We start from the raw sequence: 24890 nt of genomic DNA on the forward strand, positions 1-24890 counted from the left end.
TGGATGCAAAGAGTGATTGAAGGCAAATTAAATCTGTCAGTGTCAAAACATATATTACTGGCTCCATTCATGCCCATATCAGAATGAACACACACCTACCAGTTTGGTTTTATCCATGGCTGACAGGACAGCAGTGTTGAGTTGCTCCAAGGCAGACAGGACATGCCTGTATTCTCCAAGGTAGTCCGAGAAATACTCTGCAGTAGGAGAAACAGCTTGTGAAGATTTCAAAATGGCATGCCAGTTTTGTCCCACACCTGCTTTTTAAAGAAATGTTGCCTCTACTAATATTTACATCTGTGTTGTCATCGCTCGGGGGAGTGGCTAGTAGTATCATAGAGTACATAGGAACACAGGAAGCTGCCTTCTACTGAGTCAGACTATTGTTCCATCTAGCTCAGTATTGTCTACACGGACTGGCAGCAGCTTCCCACACATTCAGGCAGGCTGTCTCTCAGGTATATCTGGAGATGCTGTGGATTGAACACGGGTCCCTCAGCATGCAAGGAAGATGCTCTACTGCTGAGCTCCATCTCTCCCCCAAAGCACCGTATTTTTCGCTCTGTAAGACACACTTTTCCCCTCCTAAAAAGTAAGGGGAAATGTGTGCACGTCTTTGGAAGTGAATGCAGGTGGGAGGCTCTGCTCAGTGCTCCCTTTAAAGAGCCACGTGGAGTGTGTGTGCGGCTCTTCGGGGCTTTTCCCTGAGGGAGAAGGGCTGCCCTCCTCTTGGGGGAGCCTTAGCCGTGCGCAGCCTCTCCTGGGCAAAGGGAGCCTTTATCCCCTGCCCGGGAGAGGCTGCGCACGGCTAAGCCAGAAGCCAGGACAGCCAGCGGGACCACTGCTGGGATTCAGAATTTTTTTCCTTGTTTTCCTCTTCCAAAAACTAGGTGCGTCTCATGGTCTGGTGCATCTTTTAGAGCGAAAAATACGGTATCTCTTCTCTTCCCTGAAGTACAGAGTATTCTATCACCAGGAAACCTCCTTTTTGTTTAGTACCCCATCTTGGGGTGGTGGTCAGGGAATAAACTTCAACACAGGAGCAAAAGCCACATGCTTTGTGGGCACTTACAGAATAACATGCCTAGAAGTACATTTTTCATAGCAAGGAAGTACCGTAAATGGCCTACTTACCACAGAACTTCTCCGTCTCTAAATTGCTGCAAGAGAACGAGGGGGGAAAAAGAAACTCAGATGAGATGATGGGTCTAAACCTTAGATGAGAAACAGGTGCTGGAATTGGATGAAAGAGGAACCATATTTTCAGACAGCACTCTAAGCGAAGCCATGTCTCAGCTCACAACAGGGCAGCAGAGGAGGACCAAAGAGGCCACACTCTCCTCTCTGGCTGGCACCTCACACATTCAGACATTTGCACTAAGCAGGTCGTTGACTGCAATAGGACAGAGGTAAAAATGGAGGAAGTGGGGAAAAGCCTACTCACCACCCACTTTGGTCACACAGCAGTCCAGCAAGGTTTAGGACATTGTGTAACTCCTTCAAAGGAATCTCCACCACCTTCACCACAACAGGACCGCTTTGTAAAGGGTAAGATTTCCAGCGCTCTCATATGCCAATGCAACGTGAACAATCTTTTCTCTCCCATCTGAGCTTCTGGCACCCATACATTTTACATTTTTCACAGCGCAGCTTTCAACCTTCTGTCTCAGTAATGACATTGTGCCACCTTTTCTTTTTAATGAAAATAGATGCCTCACTTAAGCCAGCTTTTTTTTTTTTAAGGAAAAGGGCAAAAAGGTACATTATGGAGGAATTTTATTGCACAGCCAGTGGCATAGTAGTAATAACAATAATGATAAAAACCACTCCATGCAGCCCTTATGTGATATATGCTGAAAAGACACTGAGCACAGATGAAGGGTGCAATTCTGAGCACTTCCACCTGGGAAGAAAAGCCACTGGAAATAATCTGCAGCATACATTTTAAGCAACGTCATAACACTTCAAGCAGTTGTGGCTCTCCCCCCCCCCAAGAATCCTGGGAACTGTAGTTTGTTAAGGGTGCACAGAGTTGTTAAGAGGACCCCCCCCCCCAGTCCTCTCACAGAGCTACAGTTTCCAGAGTGGTGTAATGGTCAATCCATCTTCTCAGGGAAATCTAGCCTCCCAGATGTGTAGCCTCCCTTCAAACCAATAAGAGTACAGTGGTACCTCAGGTTACATATGCTTCAGGTTACATACGCTTCAGGTTACAGACTCCACTAACCCAGAAATAGTATCTCAGATTAAGAACTTTGCTTCAGGATGAGAACAGAAATTTTGCTCCGGTGGTGCGGTGGCAACGAGAGGCCCCATTAACTAAAGTGGTGCTTCAGGTTAAGAACAGTTTCAGGTTAAGAACGGACCTCCAGAACTAATTAAGTACTTAACCCGAGGTACCACTGTAAGTGCTTATTAAATAGCATAGCCTCCAAAATTCCTCAGATGCAAATAGGGACTATTTTATTTTATTTTATTATTTGGTAGATTAAAAAAAACACACCAATAAATAAATTATAGAAAGTGGCAAGAATAGATGTGGATGCATGAAGCATTAAAAAAAAAAAATCAAGACTCCCTGCACTCTGCTCTGCTCTCCCTTTCCTCCTACCCAGGGCAGCCCTGTCCTCTACCTGCCCCTCAGAGTCACGTGGGTCTGGGCCTTGGCTGCAACAGCCTCTCCCCCACCTCACCTGCTCTCCAGCAGCTGCTCTGAGCTGCCCAAGAGAGGGAGGGAGGCTTGCAATGGTGGTCATGGAGAGACCGTGGAGAGGCAACGGTATGCTCCCTCGCAGCAGCTGCAGCAGCCACAGCTGCCATCACTGAGGGCAAGTGCCGGCTCATCCTCCTCCCCAAGCTTGGTGGTGGCAGCACTAGCAAAGGAAATAGGGACATTCCAGGATCAAATCAGAAGCTGGGGTGACTTTTGTAATTCCAGGACTGTCACTGGAAAATAGGGACACTTGGAGGGTATGAAATAGCCAATGTCACCCAATCTCCCTGCAAACAAATCAGAATGAGTGCAAGGATTTCTGCCTGCACAACAGAACTCCTCTCCCCCCCCCCCCGTCTTCCTCCCCTAAATCTGTTCTTTGAGGTTCCCCAAACCCTCTGGTGCTGATTTGGGGAGGACACAGCATGTGCAGGGAAAGGAAGGGATAATTTGTTACTATTTACTGGAGCAGGTTATTTACTTCCCCCACCATTTGCACTGCTGGAGCCATTCTTTGCCTAGACCATCCTATGCCTGTTGAAAATGTTGCACATTATTATTTAACCTTAGACTTTTGGCTTCCTCTTAAAATTGTGTCTGATGGCTGCCATCCAGTTAATAGTAAAACACCGGAACAATCCCCACATATAAAAACTGAACACTCCTGATAAGACCCACTTCCCTAAGGGAGCCAACTGCACTCGGCACTTATCTAGCCCTTTTCATCTTCTGAATTTGTAACAAACATTAACCAATTAATAATTAAAATGCTGAATTATTCAATGCACAGGCAAACCTTGAGAAAAACCAGGCAGAGAGGTCTTTGCCCAGGACTTTAAAACAGAACAGAATCTAAACAGAAAGATGGTTTTCACTTCATTTTGACTTTGTTCTCAGTACTAATACTAATTCTGTAACATGTTCAATGTAAAAAGTGATTTACAGTTTGTTTTTTAGAAGATACCATTCCTAGCACAGGACATAAAAACATCAGAAGACTCATACTAGCTCAGGGGGGAAGTCCTATCTAGTCTAGCATCCTCTTCTCACAGTGGCCACCCAGATGCCTGTTGAAAGTACAGTGGTACCTCGGGTTAAGTACTTAATTCATTCCGGAGGTCCGTTCTTAACCCGAAACTGTTCTTAACCTGAAGCATCACTTTAGCTAATGGGGCCTCCCGCTGCTGCCGCGCCGCCAGAGCACGATTTCTGTTCTCATCCTGAAGCAAAGTTCTTAACCTGAAGCACTATTTCTGGGTTAGCAGAGTCTGTAACCTGAAGCATATGTAACCTGAAGCGTATGTAACCCGAGGTACCACTGTATGTGAGCAGGACATAAGTATTTTAATCAGGAAAACTAGTGTGATAAGTCCCATGCTTGAGTGCAGCCAATGTCATTGCATTATGCCCTCTGGAAGCTCAACGCAAGCAGGACCAAAAAGATACCAGAACCTTTGTGACATAGAAAGGTTACAGGATTTCAGCAACACTGCATTTGCCTATTCATGGTCTACTGTGGTAAGAGCAATCAACAAAATGCTGGGTATTATAATATCTATGGATCCAACTTTTGAATTCCATTACATGTCTTATACTAGCAGAATTTCAAGACATCATATTCAGTCTTTTAATGACAGCTCACCTGGTGTTTCATAAGCACTGGAAAGACGATGCCATAGCTAGAGATTGGCCAAGAGTGTGGGAGACTATGAAATTAGTCACACTAACAGTTCAATCTTGTGCATGTTGACTCAGGAGTAAGTCCCATTGTGCTCATTTGTGCCTACTCCCAGGTAAATATGCATAGGATCCTTCATCTCTTGTGCTCTGTTCTATAGCATTGTTGTGGCTCCTCCTGCATTGGGGCCGAACCAGTCGCGCGACCCTAAAATCGCCTCTGGATTGCAGCCTGTTTTAATGAGATCTACTTACAAGCCACGAAGGATCAGTCAGCCTCAATTGCTCAAATAATCTTTTATTAAAGAAATATAAACTGGTGGATACACTTCTCCTGTGGCCCTATTTGTTGTAAATGGTGTAAGGGAACTCCACTGCGAAAAGCGCCTGATATATGGTACTTGTGTGAAATCTGAGAAATTCAGTAAAACAAATAAAGCAAAACAAAATATTTAAACCTTCTTCCAGGCCCAGATTGGCTTGCTAGAGGCATTTCATTTCTACAAAACCTGAAGGGGGAAGGAGAGACATTGCTGTACCTGTGTTCTTATTGCTATTCCCCCGCTGCCACCCTTGTTTTATTGATGTGTTGCCTGCATACGATGGTTTTGCTGTTCCCTGCACTGCCTTTCATTATAACCATTCTATTGCTTTTTGTATTAATTGTTTCTCATTTTTATTTAGTTCGTTTTAAAATGTACAAACTGCCCTTTGTTCAAACATGGATTTCAGGGCAGTGTGGAAAACTTTTTAAAAATCTGCAGATACAGTTATGCAGCGTAACCAGCAATGCAATAAATTAAGGAAGAATGAAACCAATGCACTCAAAGAATACAGTGTTGATACTAGTCATACTTTCCTTGAGAAGCGGGTCAGCACCAGCCTTCAGGAGGCCTTCAGTATGATGCCCCAACCTGCTAATGCACACACCCATCAGTGTGCCAACAGAGTATTCCCACCCACCACCACCTCTGCTGCTGCCGCCATGGAAGCAGGGAGGTATTTTAATGGAGGGCTCCTGTTAAAAGCTAACCTCCCATCCACTGCGGCTACCTGCCATCTTGCTTTTCCCGAAACCCAACACCCCTGCTTTGGATCTAGACTTCATAGGGCTGGCAGGGAGCAGTGGCACAGCTGAGTCAGGCCAGTAAAGGAGTCCTTCTGAGCCCCTTGGACACCTCAGCCACTGAAGTGCCCAACCTGGCTTACTGCTAGCACGGTGGCTGCAGGCAATCCACACTGAGGAATGTTCTAAACCCTTAATTGATGGGTTTTTTAAAAAACTCTTGCTCTTCTCTACCTTGTAAACTTCAAGGCCGAAAGATGGGATATGAATATTTAAGTAAACAAACACAAGAGGCAGCCCCGAGTGTAACTGCAGGTATGTGTTATGAGCTTTTGTGATCACAGTCTAAAAGCCACAAACACACACCAAAACCCTGGTGTGAATGAGTACTAAGTATATAGGACAAAATCTGACCATCTCCACCTCCCAGCAGCAGAATGGATACCCTCTCCTATTATTATTGGTATTTCAATTAACTAATTGCCTTGAAATGACCATTTCAAGGTGATTTAAGATAATTAAAAACAGTTAAAAACAAATACTGGTACATAAAATACATGCTTTTGATACCATCAACCAGAGCATCCTTCTGGGCAGCCTTGCTGGGATGTGACTTGAAACTGCTGGGAGAGGTTGTCCAGAGTTTTGGATCTGGTGTCACCAGTATGCTGATGACACCCAGCTGTATTTCTCCTTTCCAACTGGTTTTAAACAAATTTTGTATATGTATATAGTTTTGATTCCCTTAATGTTTAATTGTTTTAATGGTGGTTGTTTTTCTATATTTTTAGCGATTCTTGTTTTTATCTGTAAGCCACCTTGAGTTCTGCAAGGGGAAAGGTGGGGTATGAAGAAGAAGAAGAAGAAGAAGAAGAAGAAGAAGAAGAAGAAGAAGAAGAAGAAGAAGGAGAAGAAGTTTGCACCAGCAGCTTTAACTTGCACCCGTAGCAAATTGGCAGACACTGTAAATCCCGCAAGCAAGGCATTATATACTGGCTTGTCCTCACAAGCAACCTAGCCGCTGTGTTCATACACAGGAGATAAATCATGCTGGACCTGACCAAATCAATTTCCTTGCCCAATCTGATTGTGAAGATTGCCTCTCTTACAGTGTCAGCATCAGATAACTTATCCAGAAGAGATGCTTTTTATTCTCATTTGTGCAGCCCTTTCTTCACATCAGGCAAGGGCAGTGAAAAGTCACTCAGACATGTTAAACGTTCCATTCTAGGAAATCAGCAGCCTACCAGCTTGAGAAACTCATTAGGAATGATCTTCATTGCCCAAATACAATTCCAAGCTCTCTTCTTCCTTGGATTTCCTTTGGCGACTCCCTCCGGAGCCAGCCATCTCACCACACCACCTCCATATTCTTCAGGCACCTTCAATTACCTCTCAGAGTACCTTTTGTTGCCTGAGATTAATCTAGGTTAATTTAATCACTTCAGGGAAATTGCTTCAGGCCCCGGTTGAGGCATCGTTAAGGGAAACGAAGCCCCCCTAGTGCCCAAGGTGTGATATTTCAGAAGGTAAAGCACATTATTCCCACGGCTCTTGGTGCCATTGACAGCAGGGGGTGGGGGTAAAAAAAAACCCAGCTCTCAAATATGCACAAAACATTGTGTGCTGTTTGTACCTCCCCATCTCCATGCTCTCAGAGGATGTACTGCAAGAGACGGCTGCTTCCACTTCCTAATCACTTACAAAAGAGCAGTCCTAGGTACTGTTACTCTGACTAAATTTAGATCTGTATTGTGACAGGTATTTCTCCTACCGCAGCATTCTGCTTCCCACCAGTTCCTCTGTCACTCTATTTCTCTGAGTACAGGGTGTCTTTTGCTTTCTCTGGGACCATGACACTCCAGTGAAGAGGTCTACGAAATGTGCAGGGTCCCATCCATGCCCCCTTCCAGGATATGCCATTCCATTCTGCCTCCCTGCTACTTTTGCATCCTGCCCGTGCCCCTAGGCCCCTAGGCAGCATTCCTTAGCCACTAAGCAGGCTTTGTTCTCATTAGGCTATTCCACGCCCCTCAGTCGTCTCCTCTCCCCCTCCCCCCCAATCCCCCAATTTTTAAAATTGTACTTTCACAGAACTGGGTTTCCCCCCAAGCCTGCTGATTCCTTCCTCTTGTGCGCAGATGGTGCTGTTTGGGCTACATAAGGATCCACACTCAGAGAACCGAGTTTGCTATTAGTATACAGTTGTACTTTGGTTGTCAAACGCCTTGGTACTCAGACGTTTTGGCTCCCGAACGCTGCAAACCCAGAAGTGAGTGTTCCGGTTTGTGAATGTTTTTTGGAACATCCTGCTGGCTTCCACGGCTTCTAATTGAGTGCAGGAAGCTCCTGCAGCCTACTGGAAGCCACACTTTGGTTTTTGAACTGTTCTGGGAGTTGAACAGACTCCCAGAACAGATTAAGTTCAACAGCCAAGGTACCACTTTATAGGGTATGAGGACTATATTGTTGTACCGCTTCTCCTCTTGCCCCTCTGTCCTCCCCTCTTCTTTTCACAATGGGTGTTTGTTCAAGGACAATGAATAACCGAACCATACATCTTTAAGTTGTTCAGAGATCTGCACATCCCCATGCAGGGTGAATCTGCTATGAAATGGATGAAGCTTCATCTTCAGGGTCCCTAATCCCGGAGTGGCCCCAGAAGCAACTTTAGTCCACATTGCTTTTTTTTTTTAAGGGTCTGGTAGACCCTATTTGAGTGGCACGACTCAAATTAGTTGGTTTTTTTATTCTATATATCACAACAACCCCAGAGTTATAGATTCAGTAGCACAGATGGTATAGAGATATGGTGATCTGTCATGGAACAACCCTATTGAAGAAGATAACAGTGGTTACCCAGACCTCATTGCTGGTTGCGAATGGGCCCCAAAATGTAGGTCCACCACTGTCCCCTTGAGCTTATTGCAGGCATCCCTTGAAAATTGGAAAGGGGCATGAAGAGTGATGTTATATGTAGGAAACCTGTCAAGACGGAGTACATTATCTACCTGGGGTGTCTAGGAAGGAATAATTTCCTTTCTATTTTGGAAACCACCGGCGAGCTCATTTTTGCCTAGTCAAATTGAACTTTTGAAGAATGCTTTCTGTGTTGAATGCTGAATTTCTAACATGGGAATGGCCAGGCTTTACACCTGCATGACCTCTGGCTTGAAAACCTTTTATGAATTAATCCCAAAAGACAAGATGTGCTATTCCTGTGAGTGAGATAGGCACTCAGCGCATGGCTGCAGGCACCCTGTCATTCAGGGATGCCACATCTAGGTGATAAATCAGTGTTAGGTTAAGGAATTAATCCATTCTGAAAGAAGAAAAAGAGGCCCTGGATCCCTCAGCCAGCAAATTTAAAAACATTTTAAAATTGCTTTTCTTTCAAATGTTCATATGCCACTTTCCCACTTAAAATTCTGTGCAGTGGCTTGCAAACAAACTGTAAACTTATACAAGCTGCAGATGGCAAGTGCCATCTTTTTAAAAAGGGCATTTCCCTCTATGCAGACTAGAATAAGGAATTCACTTTCTACCCTGATACTTGTTTGCAACACTTGCATCATGTAATGACAACATAGGCTTCCCCCAAAGCTTTCCCCTCTCCTCATATGTAAATACATGCATTTAATTGTTTTAGTCTACAACACATGCATTTAATTGTTTTCTTAATATTCCTTCAATTAGCAATTTATGTATTCATTTAAAAATTTATCTCCCACCCTGTGTCTGAAGGTCATGGGGCAGATTGCCACAATAAGCAGTGTTAAGTGGAATTCAACCCAGAAACACAATTGAAATAATGAAGAACACTGAAAAGTACATAATCTACAGTATGCTATGGTTGTTCCACATATTCCAGTGTGTCCCTTGGCAGAGGGGAGAGGGGGCACCTCAGTGGTAGGGCATCAGTTTTGCAAGTTGAAAGTCTTAGCTTCACTCATTGGATCTCCAGTTAGGATTGAAAATGACATTTCTGTGAAACTCTGTAGAGAGCTGCTGCCAGCCGCTATAGACAGTATTAATCTAGATGGATCAGTGGTGTGACTCAAAATAAGGCAACTTTCTACAATCAATTTTGAGGCAAAGCCCTGGTTATCTTATGCTGTCGTGACGAAGGACCACTTCATTTCCCAGTGCTTATTTAAGAGAGAAGCTACTCAGAAACCTTCCTAAGCTGAAAGCAGAAGATTCTCCTTCCCCAGTTTAAACTGCAAGCATTGGAGCTTGTACGCATTCATTACCGTCATCTATAAAGAGCCAGCAAAGCTCCTGCTCTGTGCAGTAGCAATCTCAACCCCAAGCCAGTTGACGCAAATGGGCTAATTCCTAATGTGTCTTGAACATGAGGAGGCCAGGATCAAGAGGCTCATTCCTCTCAGGCTTCTGGCCACAATAAACACCCAAAGGCAGAACTGGTTGCTGTTATATTACAGCAGCCAGTGAGACTCAGATCAAGAAGCTGAAGACAGATGGCTGCTTTAATGCTGAATGTGAGCACCTCCTTGTCCCCGAGACCACAAGGGTCAGAGACTTCCTGCTTACCAGCTTGCTAACAGCATACATTGAGAAGCATATGGATGAGAGAAGCACGGGTTGTCCTGCAGATGGGTTGCTTTGCTGCTAACCTCTGCATGACTCAGATTCTGGTGTTTTGCCTGCTGCAAACGACAGTATGGGATAGGCTTGCCATATATCAGGAAAATTCCTGACATGTCCTGGTTTTCAGGTGTAAAAATCAGGGGGTGTCAGGAATTTTACTTTTTGAAATATGGCAATACTAGCCTGAGAGAAACTGCTTGGCAGATGATGAGATGATGGGAGGTGTGGGACACACGAATGCAGAGGTTAAAGCCCGCATGCACATTTCTTTGTAGTTTTGTCAGGCAACAAAGGGTGGGGAGGGGAGCTGAAATTGGTTTAAGAAAAGCATCACTGCAAGATGGGAATGGCTGTAACATACAAAACTGGTGCGATAGGCATGGCCCCTAGCAATAGCAGATAAGCTCATGGAAACATGTAGAGTGGCTAGAGGTGAATCTACTAATCATATGTTTGAGACCAATTGGTTTGTTTTCATTTCTTCTGTTAACTCTCAGCCTGTTGGGTTGGGGTCTCCTACAGTACAATAATGTCTCATGCTGTATAAATGATGGGTCTACTTGTATGTAACTCCATATATTGGTGGTAGCTGCCCACCTGTTTTGATTATATCTGTTCTATGTTGTATTTATGTTTCAAAAAAATAAATTACAGTGCAAAAGAAAAAAGAAAAGCATTGCTGCTCCCGGTGTATATACTCATTCTGTTTTTGCCCCTGGTTAACTGTAGGCTTTAAAAATAAATAAATGAAAAACCCATTTCACTAAAGACAACTTGCATCAGGGTGAGGCATTTAGGATGAGATGAGAGTCAAGAGGACCTCTGGGTGCATTCAGTCTAATGCATTTTAATTCTTTTTCATCAGGGAATATAACCATTTAATGTCATTAATAAAGCATAGATAAAAATCTCAAAGGTAGAGCCAATAATTGTTGCTACTAACAATACAAACCATGGAAAGGAACAAAAAAAAAAGTAACAATTTTTAAAAAAGGAATACAAAGTCCCATTCTTTCCCACAGGTTGAATTGTTTCTGGCAGGATTTGTGATAGTTTTGAGATTTTGAACACTGTTCTGACCCAGTTCTCCAAGGTCACTTGGAACTTTTATTAAAAGAAACAAAAGAAAAATAAAATCTGACCCTGATTTGCTCCATCTGTCTTCCTTTCTCATTGAAACATGTTTTATTTATATGGGCATGAAATTAGTTTGCCTGGCAAAGATAAACCTGAGACCAGGTATTCACACACTTAACTGAGCAACAAGAGCAGATGCTGAAATCAATTCTATGTCGCCAGTGGACAATGGTGGTCAGGACCCAAATCCTCCTGACAGTTGAACCCTCAGGCTCATGAGTCCTTCATCTCAGATGCCACATGTTGGTGATCACGCAGGGTCAATTCACATGACTTGTCTTTTTTTATTATCTGCGGCAGTGGCACTTTTCAGTTAACCAGTTATCAGTTTAGCAGTACAGCCACAGTAAGCAATACACATGGATTTGCTTTGGGCATCCAAACACAACTGTAGCTTTTTTTTTTAAGGATCAAGCACCAAAAGCTGATCTGTGTTAAGATCAGTAAAATGATACCAGCCACAGCAAGCGCATGCTGTGGAATATCATACAGTCTAACCCCACATACTGCATGGAGAATTTCCCTGTTAGATATAACATCCTATTTGCAAGGAGATGGTCAGGTATGATAATCATGTACATGTGCATTGCACCACATTCAGACAATCGTCCAAGCCATCAAAAAGACCAGGAAATTTCTAACTAACCACAGCTTCCCATTTTGTCCATACAGGGGGGTGATTACCAGCTTTGGAACAAGACAGGATATTAATCCAGTTTGAAACTGTTTTAATATCCTGGTTGCTTCCAAAGCTGTTGACCACAGTTTCCTAGTTTGGACCAAATGGGAAATGAAAGTTAACTGTAGATGTTCTGGTTTATTTACTGGCTCACATGAAGGGAGGACTGAAGCATTTCTAGCTGTTTTCCTTTGGGAAGTTTGTTTCTTGTCTGGATGCTGTCTATTCAAAATAAGCGAAGGGGCCAAGCTGAGACAATGCAGCAGAAAGGCCATCTATCTTACAGTGTAATTGAAGTTTCGCTGTGATGGACAAAACCGCACTGTAGGGCTTAAAAGCAAGCCAACAAACAAACAAACAAACAAACATATTGCCTGCATATTTCATAGAGGGTTTACATGCCATTGAAATCTGCACTTGGACAAAAATAGCAAAGCAGATTTTGATCCATGCAATTCAAGCATACTGCTGTGAAGTTAACACACTATCTTAATTATGATCAGAGTCTGGACTATTTTTAAAACAGCTTTTAATTCCCAGGCTTACCGAGTTCCATCTTCAAGCTCAATGATGCTCCCATATTGACATAATGCATCCTTATGTAGCTCACAGACAAACTATTCTGCCTTCTCACTGGATGAAATCCTTGATGATTTGGAGGATGACTAAAGGTCATCTAGCCAAGCCTTCCCAAACCTGGTGCCCTCCATATATATAGGACTACAACTTCATTAGTCTCAGATGTCAATTGGAGGGCACCAGGCTGAGGAAGATTGATTCAGACTAATCTCAAAACTTAAGGCAGGTTCTTCTACATATACCAGTCATTGTATACTTCAAAACTCAAAATACAGCAAGATGGGATAGGACTAAACCAATATACGTAGAATGAAATCTCATGTGGCTCAGCTCATATGTAGCACTAAGCCAAACTGCTTTAGTGAAAACATGCCAGCATGCCAGTGCCTGGAGAGGAGATTGTGGCCACTTTGTTCCTCCTCTGGTCCTGCTGCTGTTGCGAGCTAAGCCATAGTTTAGTATGTCATCCAAACCCAGGCTCGTGGTTAGTCTCCTCCTCTGTAAACAAGCCATGAGCTCAGCTTGGGGTGGCCAATTAATAGCGTAGCTCACAGCAGTGCCGCAGCAACAGGATGAGAGAAGGAGCTAAGCAGCCACAATTTCCTCTCTGGAAATTTGTGCATTCACACTAAGCCATGGTTTGTCTTGGCACTACATGCAATCCAGGCCACAATAGGCAACACCATCTATTTAGTCATATTCTTGATCCTCTCATGGCATGCTTACATAGTCTGTATTGCCAAGAGAAAGCTTTAAGTTCCACATCAGTTAAGTCCAGTTTACTTAAGGGTACTTTCATGAGAAGAAAACAAACTGAACCAGGGTCTCAAACAAGGATCTTGCCCAGCCCTACCTGGAGATGCCAGGGACTGAATATGGGATTTTCTGTGTGCAGAGCAGATACTCTGCCTCTGAGCTACAGCAAATGTCTGCATTGTATATCTGACAACTCCAACATAGAATATTATCTTTGTTATCTATGTAACGCACCCATTTGCTTTAAGTGCATGCTAATCTGACATAGTGCAATGGGTGTTGGGGTGTTGGGAGGGGGAATTGACTCTGCTTGAAATTTCCTTGTTGTTAACTTAACAGGCGTCTCCTTACCCTGACTGACGCCTGTCAATGCCACTGAACAACTCCCACAGTTCTTCAGAGTTGAGGATACCATCGGCACAACAGTTCTTAAATTCTTCAAATGACAACTTCCCATCATCTACATTTGAATGAAAGAGAAGGAATAATTATACCTTTGCAGAGATGAGAGCAACACGAGTCTCTGTATGCTATTTTGTCTAATTCAGCAAGCTGTGCAACAGGAAGAGATTATGGTATAACACTGGAGCCAGGAATTCATAGAAAAACAACAAGGAATCTTGTGGCGCCTTGAAGACTACCAAATATGCTACGGCCATCTTTAGGAAGGGGCCACAAGATTCTTTGCTGTTGTGTGACAGACTAACAGGGCTACTCCTCTAGGAATTCATAGGTCTCTGCTGAGCAACATCAGCAGTGCTGAAGACACAGGTTTTCACTGAGATGGCAGAGGTTGATGCAGGTGAGATCCATGGGTTCCTGGCTGACATATCACACTGTTCATGATTGGAGATCACTCTCACTCACTTGGGGATCAGTGGCTATTAGTTAGGACCACCTCCTCCCATATGAACCTACCCTGAATCTGAGATCATCTCCTGAGGCCCTTCTTCGTGTGCCTCCTCCTCGAGAGGTCAGGAGGGTAGCAACACGAGAACGGGCCTTTTCTGTGGTGGCTCCCTGTCTGTAGATTACTCTCCCCAGGGACGTTCGCCTGGCGCCTTCATTATACACCTTTAGGCGCCAGGCAAAAACGTTCCTTTTTAACCAGGCCTTTGACTGACTTGATCTGCATCCTATACCCTTTTTAAAATGCTGGCTCTTTGGGGAGGGGGGTTTATTGGGTTGTTATTTTTGTTTTGATTTTATGTATTTGATAATATATGTGAACTGCCCTGAGACCTTCGGGTATAGGGTGGTATAGAAATAAAATAAATAAAATAAATAAAATAAATAAAATGACAGCTCTGCTCTGCCTCCATGTTTGGAGGCAGTAATGATTCTGAATACCAGCTGCTGAAAACCACAGGAGGGGAGTGTGCTCTTGTATTCAGGTCTTGCTAGAGGGTTTCCCACAGGAACCTGGGTAGCCAATGTGTGAACAGGCTGCTGAAGTAGATGGGTCACTGGTCTGATCCAGCAGGTATTTCTTAAGCGCTTATGCTCCATTGAGCAGCTGTAGGACATGTAGACACTGAGAACCAAAGAGTTCTGCATGTTTACTGACCACCACTGCCAAGTTGCATCTTGGAGGAAGTGCAGGTGCTCTACTGAAGTAAGACTTATGATTCTGAACCTGCACAGAGGCTAGCAGCACATGGAGGTATGTGTTACGAAAAGGAGCAATGCAGAAGCGAGCTCCAGGTGGCTGGAATGGAAAACAGGATGTTGATGTTAAGGGACTGTACCGTGGGCACAAGGGACAGTCTATTCAGTGCACTGAGCGCCGGATGTTAGCTCAGAGTGGCACATGACCCTGTACTGGAAGTACATGGGTGGAGTTATTCTCTCTCTGCAGTTGGGATGAGAGAGTACAGACATGATTTCTCTGTACTGCTGGAAAGACAGGAATAAAGACATGTAAATATATTTCTGTCTGTCTCTTTCCCCTCCCTGGCAATGGGAGGGGGGAGGAGTGGTGTGTTCTTCTTCACGTTGGGAAGAATCGCTGAGTAAGACCTCGTCTTGATCTTGCCGGGAGTCGCAGACAGGAGGTCAACAAGGATTCAAGCCGGGCACCTGGAGGGTGGCCAATTCCTCTGAACTTCGCTGGCTTTGTTGGCTTGAATCAACAGTATGAACCAATCCACAGTCTGTGCAGGATACTAGGGGCCTGTCTACATGAACATCATTGTCAGATCCATATTATCTCCTCCCTAGTCATATCTTGGCAGCGGTGGTTAGCCAATGCACAGACCTTCTGCTTCTTTTCAGCTTGCCGTTTCTTATGAATAAAGAAAGCTGCCCAAAGAATGGACTTATGAAACCAGGGTTAAAATCCAGCCATGGGTGCAATCTGAGTGAGCTAATACAGTTTGGACTCAGTTTTCCACTTGTAAACGGGAAAACGTAAAATGGCCAGTGTTGTGAGAAAACAATTGCAAAACACTCTAAAAGTGGAACAAAAATAAAATGCCAAATGGACAAGTGTGCATAATAAAACTAACAAATATAAATAAATAATAAAATACAGATCTGTTTCCTGGGAGTGACAGGAGTGTGAACACAGCAGCCACGGGGGATATAAAGGTCAGACCAGATAGCAGAATAGCAATGAAAGATCAGCATTAATAGATGGATTTGGCCTAAGTAGGAAGAATGATTGACATGCAAGTTTGTATGACAAGGGCAAGGATGCATGGATATGGGAAATAATAGACAGCAATTGCCAAAGTGATAGACAGCAGGGGGCACAGGAATGTCAGAAACATCCAGGGATTAAATTGAACCATAGGTCACAGACTGGGTCAGCAAGGCTATAGAAGAGCCTGGATGTATCCACTCACCCATGAGGCCTGGAGTTTGCTTATCTGTTGAAGAACTTGAAAACTAGACAACTTTGGCCTTCATTTATCATAAAGTTTATAGCTCTCATGGTTGCTCAGAAATTATGAAAGCTAGAGTGGTGGAATGCAGAACTAGGAATGGGGAGAACCAGGTCCCAACTTCCACTCGTCTGTTTTCCTGGTTGGCTTTCAAACATTAGAAGCAGGAAACTGGCTAGGAAGCTGGCTAAGCCTCTGGACAACAAGGAACCAAAGGTTTGCTAAAGGGAAAAAAGGAGATTGCAAAGAAGCTGAATGAATTATTTGTATCTGTCTTCAGCACAGAAGACGTAGGGCAAATCCCTGTTCCTTAACTAACTTCCTGTTCCTTAACAGAGTCTGAGGAACTAAGGCAAAGAGTAGTGACAAGAGACACAGTTCTAGGACTTATTGACAAAACAAAAGCTGACAAGTTACTGGGTTTGGATAGCATCCACCCCGGAGTTCTTTAAGAATCCAAATGTAAAGCTGTTGAGTTTCTAACAAAAACAAATGTAACTTGTCTCTAAGATCAGTCACCATAACTGAGGACTGGAAAGTGATCAATGTAGCATCAATTTTTAAAAATATATATCCAGGAGGATTTGGAAATCACAGGCTGATTAGCTTAAGTTCTGTTCTGGGAAAACAGGTGAAAAGCTTTGTTAAAGATAAAATTACAAAGCATCTAGAAGAACAAGTCTTGCTGAAGAAAAACCAGAATGGCTTCCACAGATGTAAGTCTTTTCCAACTAATCTTTTAGAGTTCTTTGGGAGTGTCAACAAACGTATAGATAGGGATGATCCACTAGATATTGTGTACCAGGGCTTTTAAAAAGATTTTGATAAAGTCCTCCACCAAAGATGCCTGAGTAAGCTTAGTGGTTGTGGGATAAGAGGGTTTGGTTACTTAAGCCTAGTCTTTGAGATGGACTAATGTTATGTATTGAAATGACAAGACATAAATAAATAAAAAAGAAGGGCAAGGAAATCACATGGGCAGGTCACTCACCGTTCTTATCAGCTCGTCGAAAAACCTGAAAAGACAAAAAATCACATTCAGCAACACAAACTTCTTTTTGCATACATGTGTGTCTATAAAAATTAGTAGCTCCTTCAACCAGCTCAATCCATATGCCAAGCCCTAATGAACTAAGCTCTAGTTACCAGGTATCTCCAGATATTAGCTTCTTTTTTGGTTTGTGACTGTAAAATACAGCAGGAAATGAATGAAGTGCCCCAGAAAGAGGCAGATTCCTCTTCCATTGGTTCATTCGCACCAGTGTACACAGGGGGCAAAGAGGGGCAAAATCCCATTGTGCAAGCAAAAATCATTGTGCTGACAGGATGAGAGAAATGGATATTGTAATCTCTCATACTGATAATGGGCTTCTCACTATAAAGCAATACCAGATTGTTGCAAATATTGAGAGTTATTGCAATCACTTGCATGCTTTGATTTTATACTACACACCCGTACCCTGTTAGGTTTAGTTGAAAATATTTAAGTTTGATACTTGTTATTTAGCTGTGATTCCTGCATTTCAGGGGGCTGGACTAGATGGCCCTTTGTGTCCCTTCCAGCTCTGCAATTATACAATTCTGTGATTCTATGCTATGATTTCCCTTCTGTATTATTGCAGTTCAGGACTGGGCTAATTTGACCATAGATGGGAGTTCCGCTGTCAGTACAGACTGAGCCCACCCACTCCCCCACAGATATTGGGATGATAGACAGTTACACTAGCACAAATGTGGAACATGGCTCAGAAGGGCAAGTGCACTGTGTGTGCTGTGGTGAAGCATGTGGAGGATTTAATTTCATTGGAAGTAGCAGATTAGCAGGAGTAAAGGAACAGGCAACAAAGCCAGAACTAATGGGCAACATTTATAGGCACCGGAGTTCCACATGTTCATCCAAGTTACTGCATCAATAACTGAGCTGTGGGGTATCATCACTGGTGTTATTTCAGCACTAATATATCCACTGTTTTGTTGCTGGGCATTCCTATAGCACGCTGATTGTTTCTGCTTAAATGGGGGGGGGCTCTGCCATGGGACAGTTCATCTTACAAGACCACAAAAATATGGCCTGGTGGCTAGAGGGATGGTTGGGAAAGAGTTTTTAGTTGCAGATTCAGAGAGCTGTTTCTAGCCTTTACCGTATTTTTTGCTCTATAAGACTCACTTTTTCCCTCCTAAAAAGTAAGGGGAAATGTGTGTGCGTCTTATGGAGCAAATGCAAGCTGGGCAGCTATCCCAGAAGCCAGAACAGCAAGAGGGATTGCTGCTTTCACTGCGCAGAGATCCCTCTTGCTGTTCTGGCTTCTGAGATTCAGAATATTTTTTTTCTTGTTTTCCTCCTCCAAAAACTAGGTGCGTCTTGTGGTCTGGTGCGTCTTATAGAGCGAAAAATACGGGTAATTTTCAAGGCCCCCACGGAGGCTTGCCTGTGCTTTAACATAAGGCATTCAGGAACATCCTTTCGTTCCTTTACACTTTATAAGTAAGAGCGCACAAGGGAGCCTCACAAAAAAAGAAAAACCTAGACTTCATCTCTGCTACATTACAGCTCATGTCTTTAAATTTTCAGCAGCTTTAAACAAAAGAGGATTCAGCTTAAAATACACCCGAACAAAACTTTTAAGTGCATTGCCTGTTGCTGTCAAAGGGGAACACATCTCTGAATCTGACAGCAGGAAAGAAACGAGATTCCCCCATACATAAATGCCTTTAACAGGAAAATCGTCCTATAGCATCTTATAGGCTAACTGGCATACAGATTCAAAGACTACAACTGACTTCATCAGAAACAAAAGTGATACCCTCATTTGGTAGGTAGGCATCAATACATATATAGACACACACTTCGTTCAGTTATGATTTTCTCATGTTATATTATTGTAATCGGTAATGGCTGCCGGGGCAGCACAGATTGGACTGTGTTCCTGTCCTGGCTTCACTGTGCATCACTGCTGGGAAAGGGACAAGGTGGTGGGTAGTTTGGCATGGTGCGGGCACAGCATCAGGAACATTGGGTTGGCTCTGCAGCTGTGACACACCAAGCATTCCACTGCCTTCCCCCCCTCCTTTCCAGTAGCTGGTAGTGTTGAGAAGAACAGAAAGCAACACCTGTACCATCAAACGCAACTGATTGCAACAATCTGGTTGGTTAAACAATAAAATAACATTCTCGTAATACTGCCCCTTCTCACCCTTTGCACCTTTACCTGCCTCCTAAAACATCTGTACGATGCCACCACTCTTGCTTAGTTCAGACCCTTCTGGCCTCAACACAGAATAGGCTGAATGTTCTAAACTCACATCCAATTCACCCTTTCCTCAGTCTTCAACTTTATTCATAACTTTAATACAACTTAAGCAGAGGAGAAGCTGTAAATGCAGTCGATCAAGTTGCAGAAGAAGGATTGAATCTGGTAGAGATTTCAAAAAATAATAATAAAAAAAATAAAAATGGAATGGATTGAGTGAAAAGACCTTTGCCTGCAATGCAAGGCATGCTCTGGCATTTACCCGAACATGTGAATTCTTAAAATGTGGATGGGGGGGGGGGAGGTCACGCATAGGATGCCCACCTGCAACATCCTCATGTATAATAATAATAATAATAATAATAATAATAATAATAATAATAATAATTTGTTATTTATACCCCGCCCATCTGGGCAGCTTCCAACAAAATATTAAAAATACACTGAAACATCAGTCATTAAAAACTTCCCTAAACAGGGCTGCCTTCAGATGAGGTTCCCTGTAACCTCACATCTTGCAGTGAGGGAACCGCTAGAAGACCCTCAGAGCTGGATCTCAGTGTCCAGGCTGAACGATGGGGGTGGAGTCACTCCTTCAGGTATAGTGGGCCAAGGCTGTTTAGGGCTTTAAAGGTCAGCACCATCATTTTGAATTGTGCTCAGAAATGTACTGGGAGCCAATGTATGCCGCTCCCCCACCCTGAGCAGTCTCCAAATGATCCGTGTTCAGTGAGGAAGGTTTGCAGGGGTCTATTAGTCACACTCACTTGGTCAAGGACTTGTTTTAGCTATGCAGCAGGGTCCAATTATATATAAGAACAGAATAACTAAGTCACAACAGCAGTCACTGGAGATATTATATATTTCTATTAGCATTTGCATTAATCTTTCTCTGAAGCTTTTGTGTGAAGTATGGTCACTTTCAGGTCCTATATCTGTTGAAGGGATGTGGGTGACGCTGTGGTCTCTACTGAGCCTCTTGGGCTTGCTGATCGGAAGGTCAGCAGTTCGAATCCCCGCGAAGGGGTGAGCTCCCTTTGCTCTGTCCTAGCTTTTGCCAAACAAGCAGTTAGAAAGCATATCAGTGCAAGTAGGTAAATAAGTACCACTGTGGCGGGAAGGTAAACAACATTTCTGTGCGCTCTGGTTTCCATCACTGTGTTCCATTGCGCCAGAAGCGGTTTAGTCGTGCTGGCCACATGACACGGAAAGCTGCCTGTGGACAAACGCCAGCTCCCTCAGCCTGGAGTGAGATGAGAACCACACCCCATAGTTGCCTTTGACTGGACTTAACCATCCAGGGGTCATTTACCTTACCTGACCTTATATCTGGTGACTCATTAAATTGCAAATGTGAAAACGGGGAGGTGGGAGAATCTCTGGAGTCTTCCCAAATTCTTCTTTCCATGCCTCTTCATCACAACTTCACATCTGATGTTTCACTTTCTGCTGGGGGAGACGGTAGGAAGACCCAGACCACCAGCATAGGCTGCTACTGAGACAGTAAATTAAAATCCACTCTTCTACAGCACCTCATATAAATCTATCCTGCTGAGACAAGCTCCCTCTCATTAGCTGCTCTCATTCCCCACTTGCAAGGTCATACTAATATTTGAATTTGTCCCAGTTGCCAGAAGTATCTTCATGAAATTGTTTTTAAAATGATAAAAGCATTCAATACAGGAAGCCAATTTTCTGGGGAAATGAGGGTCATGGAAGAATCCAGCTCTACATTTCGTGCGTGATACATGCTACAATCTATAATGATCTCTTTTGTGACTGTCAGAAGAATGTGAATCATTAGAAGCAGGAATTTAAAAATAATTTGGTGGCTGGCTCTTCTCCCTCACTCTCACATCTTCAAAGCGGATGGACCATACTACCCTTATCTCTCCACTTGCTGGTATGAACTGATATAATCAGGACACACTTGGCTTTCTTCAGTCACACTGAAAAGATAGTAATGTATCATGCTCATTTGTAAAAAGCTGACACAGACACTGCAGTATTATAATGGACAAAGCTTCCAAGTTGCTTTTTCACTGGTGTGCATTCAAGAGACTCAGTTTGCTGCACTGACGGACTTGTAGCCTACAGAGTCATGGCTGTTCAGGGATGACTCACAAGAGCTGCTGTGGGGGTGTTCTGTAGCAGATCACCAGATAAATGGTCTTCTCTTCCCTTCATTTATTATTTTTATTTCTTTATTGCTCTTAAAAAAACAGTATCAGTATCACAACTCCATTTACATGTGGGGATGTGCAAGGCAAGACCTTGATGCAACAAAAGAGTTGCATTATGTGGAAATGGGAGGCAATCCCAGGTGTAGCAAGGCAGGGCTGTCTTAAGCATATGCGGCGCTGGGGTGCAAAGATCCACCTGACACACACACCCCGGTTGCCCAGTCCCAGGCTCGCAGGAGGGCAGAAAAGCTTGCCATGGACTCAACTCTCGGGCCCCGAACTCTGGCGTGGCGCCCCTGAGAGCCCAGCGCCCGGGTGCCCCCCACCCCTAGTGCCTATGGGTAAGACGGCCCTGTAGCAAGGTCCCAAGCCATGAGCTTTATAGGTTAGAACCATAACATTTAACTGATCAAGAGGCAGTGAAGGTTTTAGTATTGGTGTAATATGTTTGTAACGCCCAGTTGCAGCTGGAACTCTTACCACTATACTCTGCACTAAACGATGTTTCTGGGCTATCTGCAAAAGCAGCCCCACATACAACATGCTTTAGTAATTCAGACAGGAGGTTACCAGAGTCAAATCTGTCAATTTCAGTTGCTCTTAGTTTCTCATCTTTCCAATCTTGACTTCTCTACATTTCTACATTAGTTTGTGATATATGTATCCTTAAGTCTTCCTGGAAATTCACCAGCATTCTATTGCAAATTTCTCCTAATATATACATTTGCGTATGGAATTAATATGTTATTTTTTAGGAGTATAAGCATTCTTAGACACACTTTACTGTAGGATATGCATTTTTGTTCACATTATTTGGCTAGAGAACTGCATTGTAAAGTTCAGAAAAGTGTGAATTTCAGAGGATGGATGTTTCCCCCCAATTCATACAGTTTATCAGAAAGTGCAAAGTAGGTAAGTTCAGCTTTAAGTGTGAACTGGATCAAATCTAGCCTCCATCCCTTACAAGAATAGTAAGGCTATCCCCATTCAGATAGAGTCATAGTTGACATATTAGCCAGCTATTCCCTCCCTGCTAGAAGGAAAAGATTCAGAGTGGACAAGCTTACAAGCAGTCAAATTAACCCTTCCAAACACTTTGTCCACATTCTTGGGCCCTATCAGCTGAAGTTCATCCATCATCACAGGACCAGGCAGTGCTTTAGGACACCTTTGCAGACTGACTGCCAAAACTAGAGAATCTAAATTGTGGTGGATGCAAGTGGTTTTATCCTCAAAATGCTTTTGTTTCCTATGCTCGAACTTTTGTTAGGATCTTGACACTCATGAAGCGCCCCATTTCAAATGCATTCTGATTGGTTTATTTAATTTGGAGTTAAAGACTTTTCCAGTCCAAGGAACAACTCAGCACAACCTTTGAAGCTGCTGCAGGAAAATAAATCTGTTCTCATCTTGCCAGTGTTAGGTAATGGCTTCCTGGGGGAGACAACCAGCAATGCTATCTTAGCACAAAAATATCAATCTGCATTCTCAAAGAGTCCATTAGCCAGATTTAAGAGAGTTTTGCATCTAAATAAGGAAACTTTTTTATCCACTAGGGATCTTTCTAAGTTTTAGAAGAAAACATTCCCCATGCAAAATGAATTTCTCAGTGGGTTTGCTTCCTTGAGTGTTTATTTCTTAATGATTTGCTCTCAAGATCTAAGGAATATACAAGTGCCTGGACTTACATGCTCTATGTGTGCAGGATTGAAATTTCCCTGTGAGGATCTATGATAGTCGGGGTGTGCCTAGTAGAGTCACTATCCTTTCCCCCCTTTTTGAGAGTGGATGCCCAAGTTTGGTTAGTGTGGGTTACTATATCTACCATTCTACAGGGTACCCAGCCATCTTTCCCTAACTTATACAAGTTAAATCTCTTGCATTTGGGGGCAAAGGCTGAGGAAGATGTACCTTGACTCTAATACACATACACTGCTATGAACATTAATCAATATTAACATAACATGTAGTGCACACCCCAGTGAGTGGTAGAAACCCTGATTTGCAATCCTCAGTAACCAATCCTCTGTTTCACCAGGTAAGGCTGGGAGAGTGTCCTCTCTGAACCCCTGGCAGAGCCACTGCCAATCAGGGTCAAGAATACTGGGCTAAATAGACCAATGGTCTCACTCAATATAAGGCAGCTTCCACCGTTCCTATGACAATGACATCCCTCCCACCCAGCCCCAGCAGCATCTCTTTATACAAAAGAGAAAAAAAACTATTAAAAAAGAGAGAGCACATAGGTCAGGTTACTGCTGAGAAAATTTATACAGCAAAGAGCAGATGGACCGTTTTCATCATATGCGATGTGAAGTGCGTGTGGAGCTTCAGCATCATTCCTTGGTACGAGAATAGCAGAGTGACACGCAGGTCGCATTTTCATTTGGGAAGTGTTAGAGGGTATGTGACAAGTGTAAGAGGGAGGCATGTACCTTTTGGTGCCCAAGTGACAAGTGAGCGTGGGTGGTAGATTGCAGCTCAATTATAGGAACTGTGAAGTGCCGGGTGGTGTGTGCGCGCATGCACATGGTCAGGGCTGGCCTTGCCATTAGGCAGAGTGAGGTGACTGCTTCAGGCAGCTGATTTTGAGTGTCAGGAAGAGGCAGCAAACTTTTAATTGTTTAATTTATTATTATTAAATGTTTCAGCCAGGGAAAAGGAGATGCGCTTGTGGAATTTTCTGGCTCAGTTGCTGACATAAGTTTATCTGGCCTTCGATACCATGCATCTTGTTGGGGGGGGGGTGCATTTTCTTCTCTGGCTCAGGCAGCAGAATACCTTGGGCTGGCAAAGCTCAGAAGCAACATTATGAACAAATAACAACTCTACAAGCAGAGGCTAGTAGCAGCCCACTGAAAGGTGTCTCCTTCTGTTCCCCTGCTTCCTACAAACTCCTTTCCACCAAGCCCTTTCTTTCTCAGGTTCATTTCTTCTCCACTGCTCAACAAAGCCCCAGATCTGCTGATCTCTGGATTTCTGCAAGATTGGTTTCTCACCAGTAATTATTACTCAGCACATTCCATTACCAAGTAGTGCATTTTGCAGCCGTTTGTGTGTTGGTGTTTAAATGAGAAACACAAAGTTTCAGGAAATTGCCCAGAGAGGCAACAACTGTTCATTACTGAAAGCGATATGAACGTCCTGAGCCTGAGGTGAATCAAAAGTGTAGCTTTAATGTTGAGAAATATGGTCGGGAAACAGGGGGTAAGCGAATGGGCACAGGAACACAGCACACAGCCGCCCTGTCCCCATGTTTGATCTTTTCAAAGCTCCCTTTCTCCTTTTGTGAAGAACCACGCAAAGAACTTCATGGGACATCAGCTACTAAGACGCGCTTAGCAAGGAGGGGG

General features: G+C 43.5%; 1 protein-coding gene across 1 annotated transcript in view; it reads right to left on the bottom strand.

Annotated features, from left to right (window-relative positions):
* The window catches only part of NECAB3 (N-terminal EF-hand calcium binding protein 3), an 80297-nt gene that overhangs the window by 34283 nt on the left and 21124 nt on the right, over nt 1-24890 (bottom strand). Inside the window, exons 2-5 of the mRNA XM_053393933.1 lie at nt 17095-17119; nt 13570-13678; nt 1135-1160; nt 100-197 (exon numbers count right to left, since the gene is read on the bottom strand). Of these exons, the coding sequence (XP_053249908.1) occupies nt 100-197; nt 1135-1160; nt 13570-13678; nt 17095-17119 (258 nt within the window). The remainder of the gene's footprint in view (nt 1-99; nt 198-1134; nt 1161-13569; nt 13679-17094; nt 17120-24890) is intronic.

This window comes from Podarcis raffonei, chromosome 6 (assembly GCF_027172205.1).
Source record: "Podarcis raffonei isolate rPodRaf1 chromosome 6, rPodRaf1.pri, whole genome shotgun sequence".
Taxonomy (NCBI): Eukaryota; Metazoa; Chordata; class Lepidosauria; order Squamata; family Lacertidae; genus Podarcis; species Podarcis raffonei.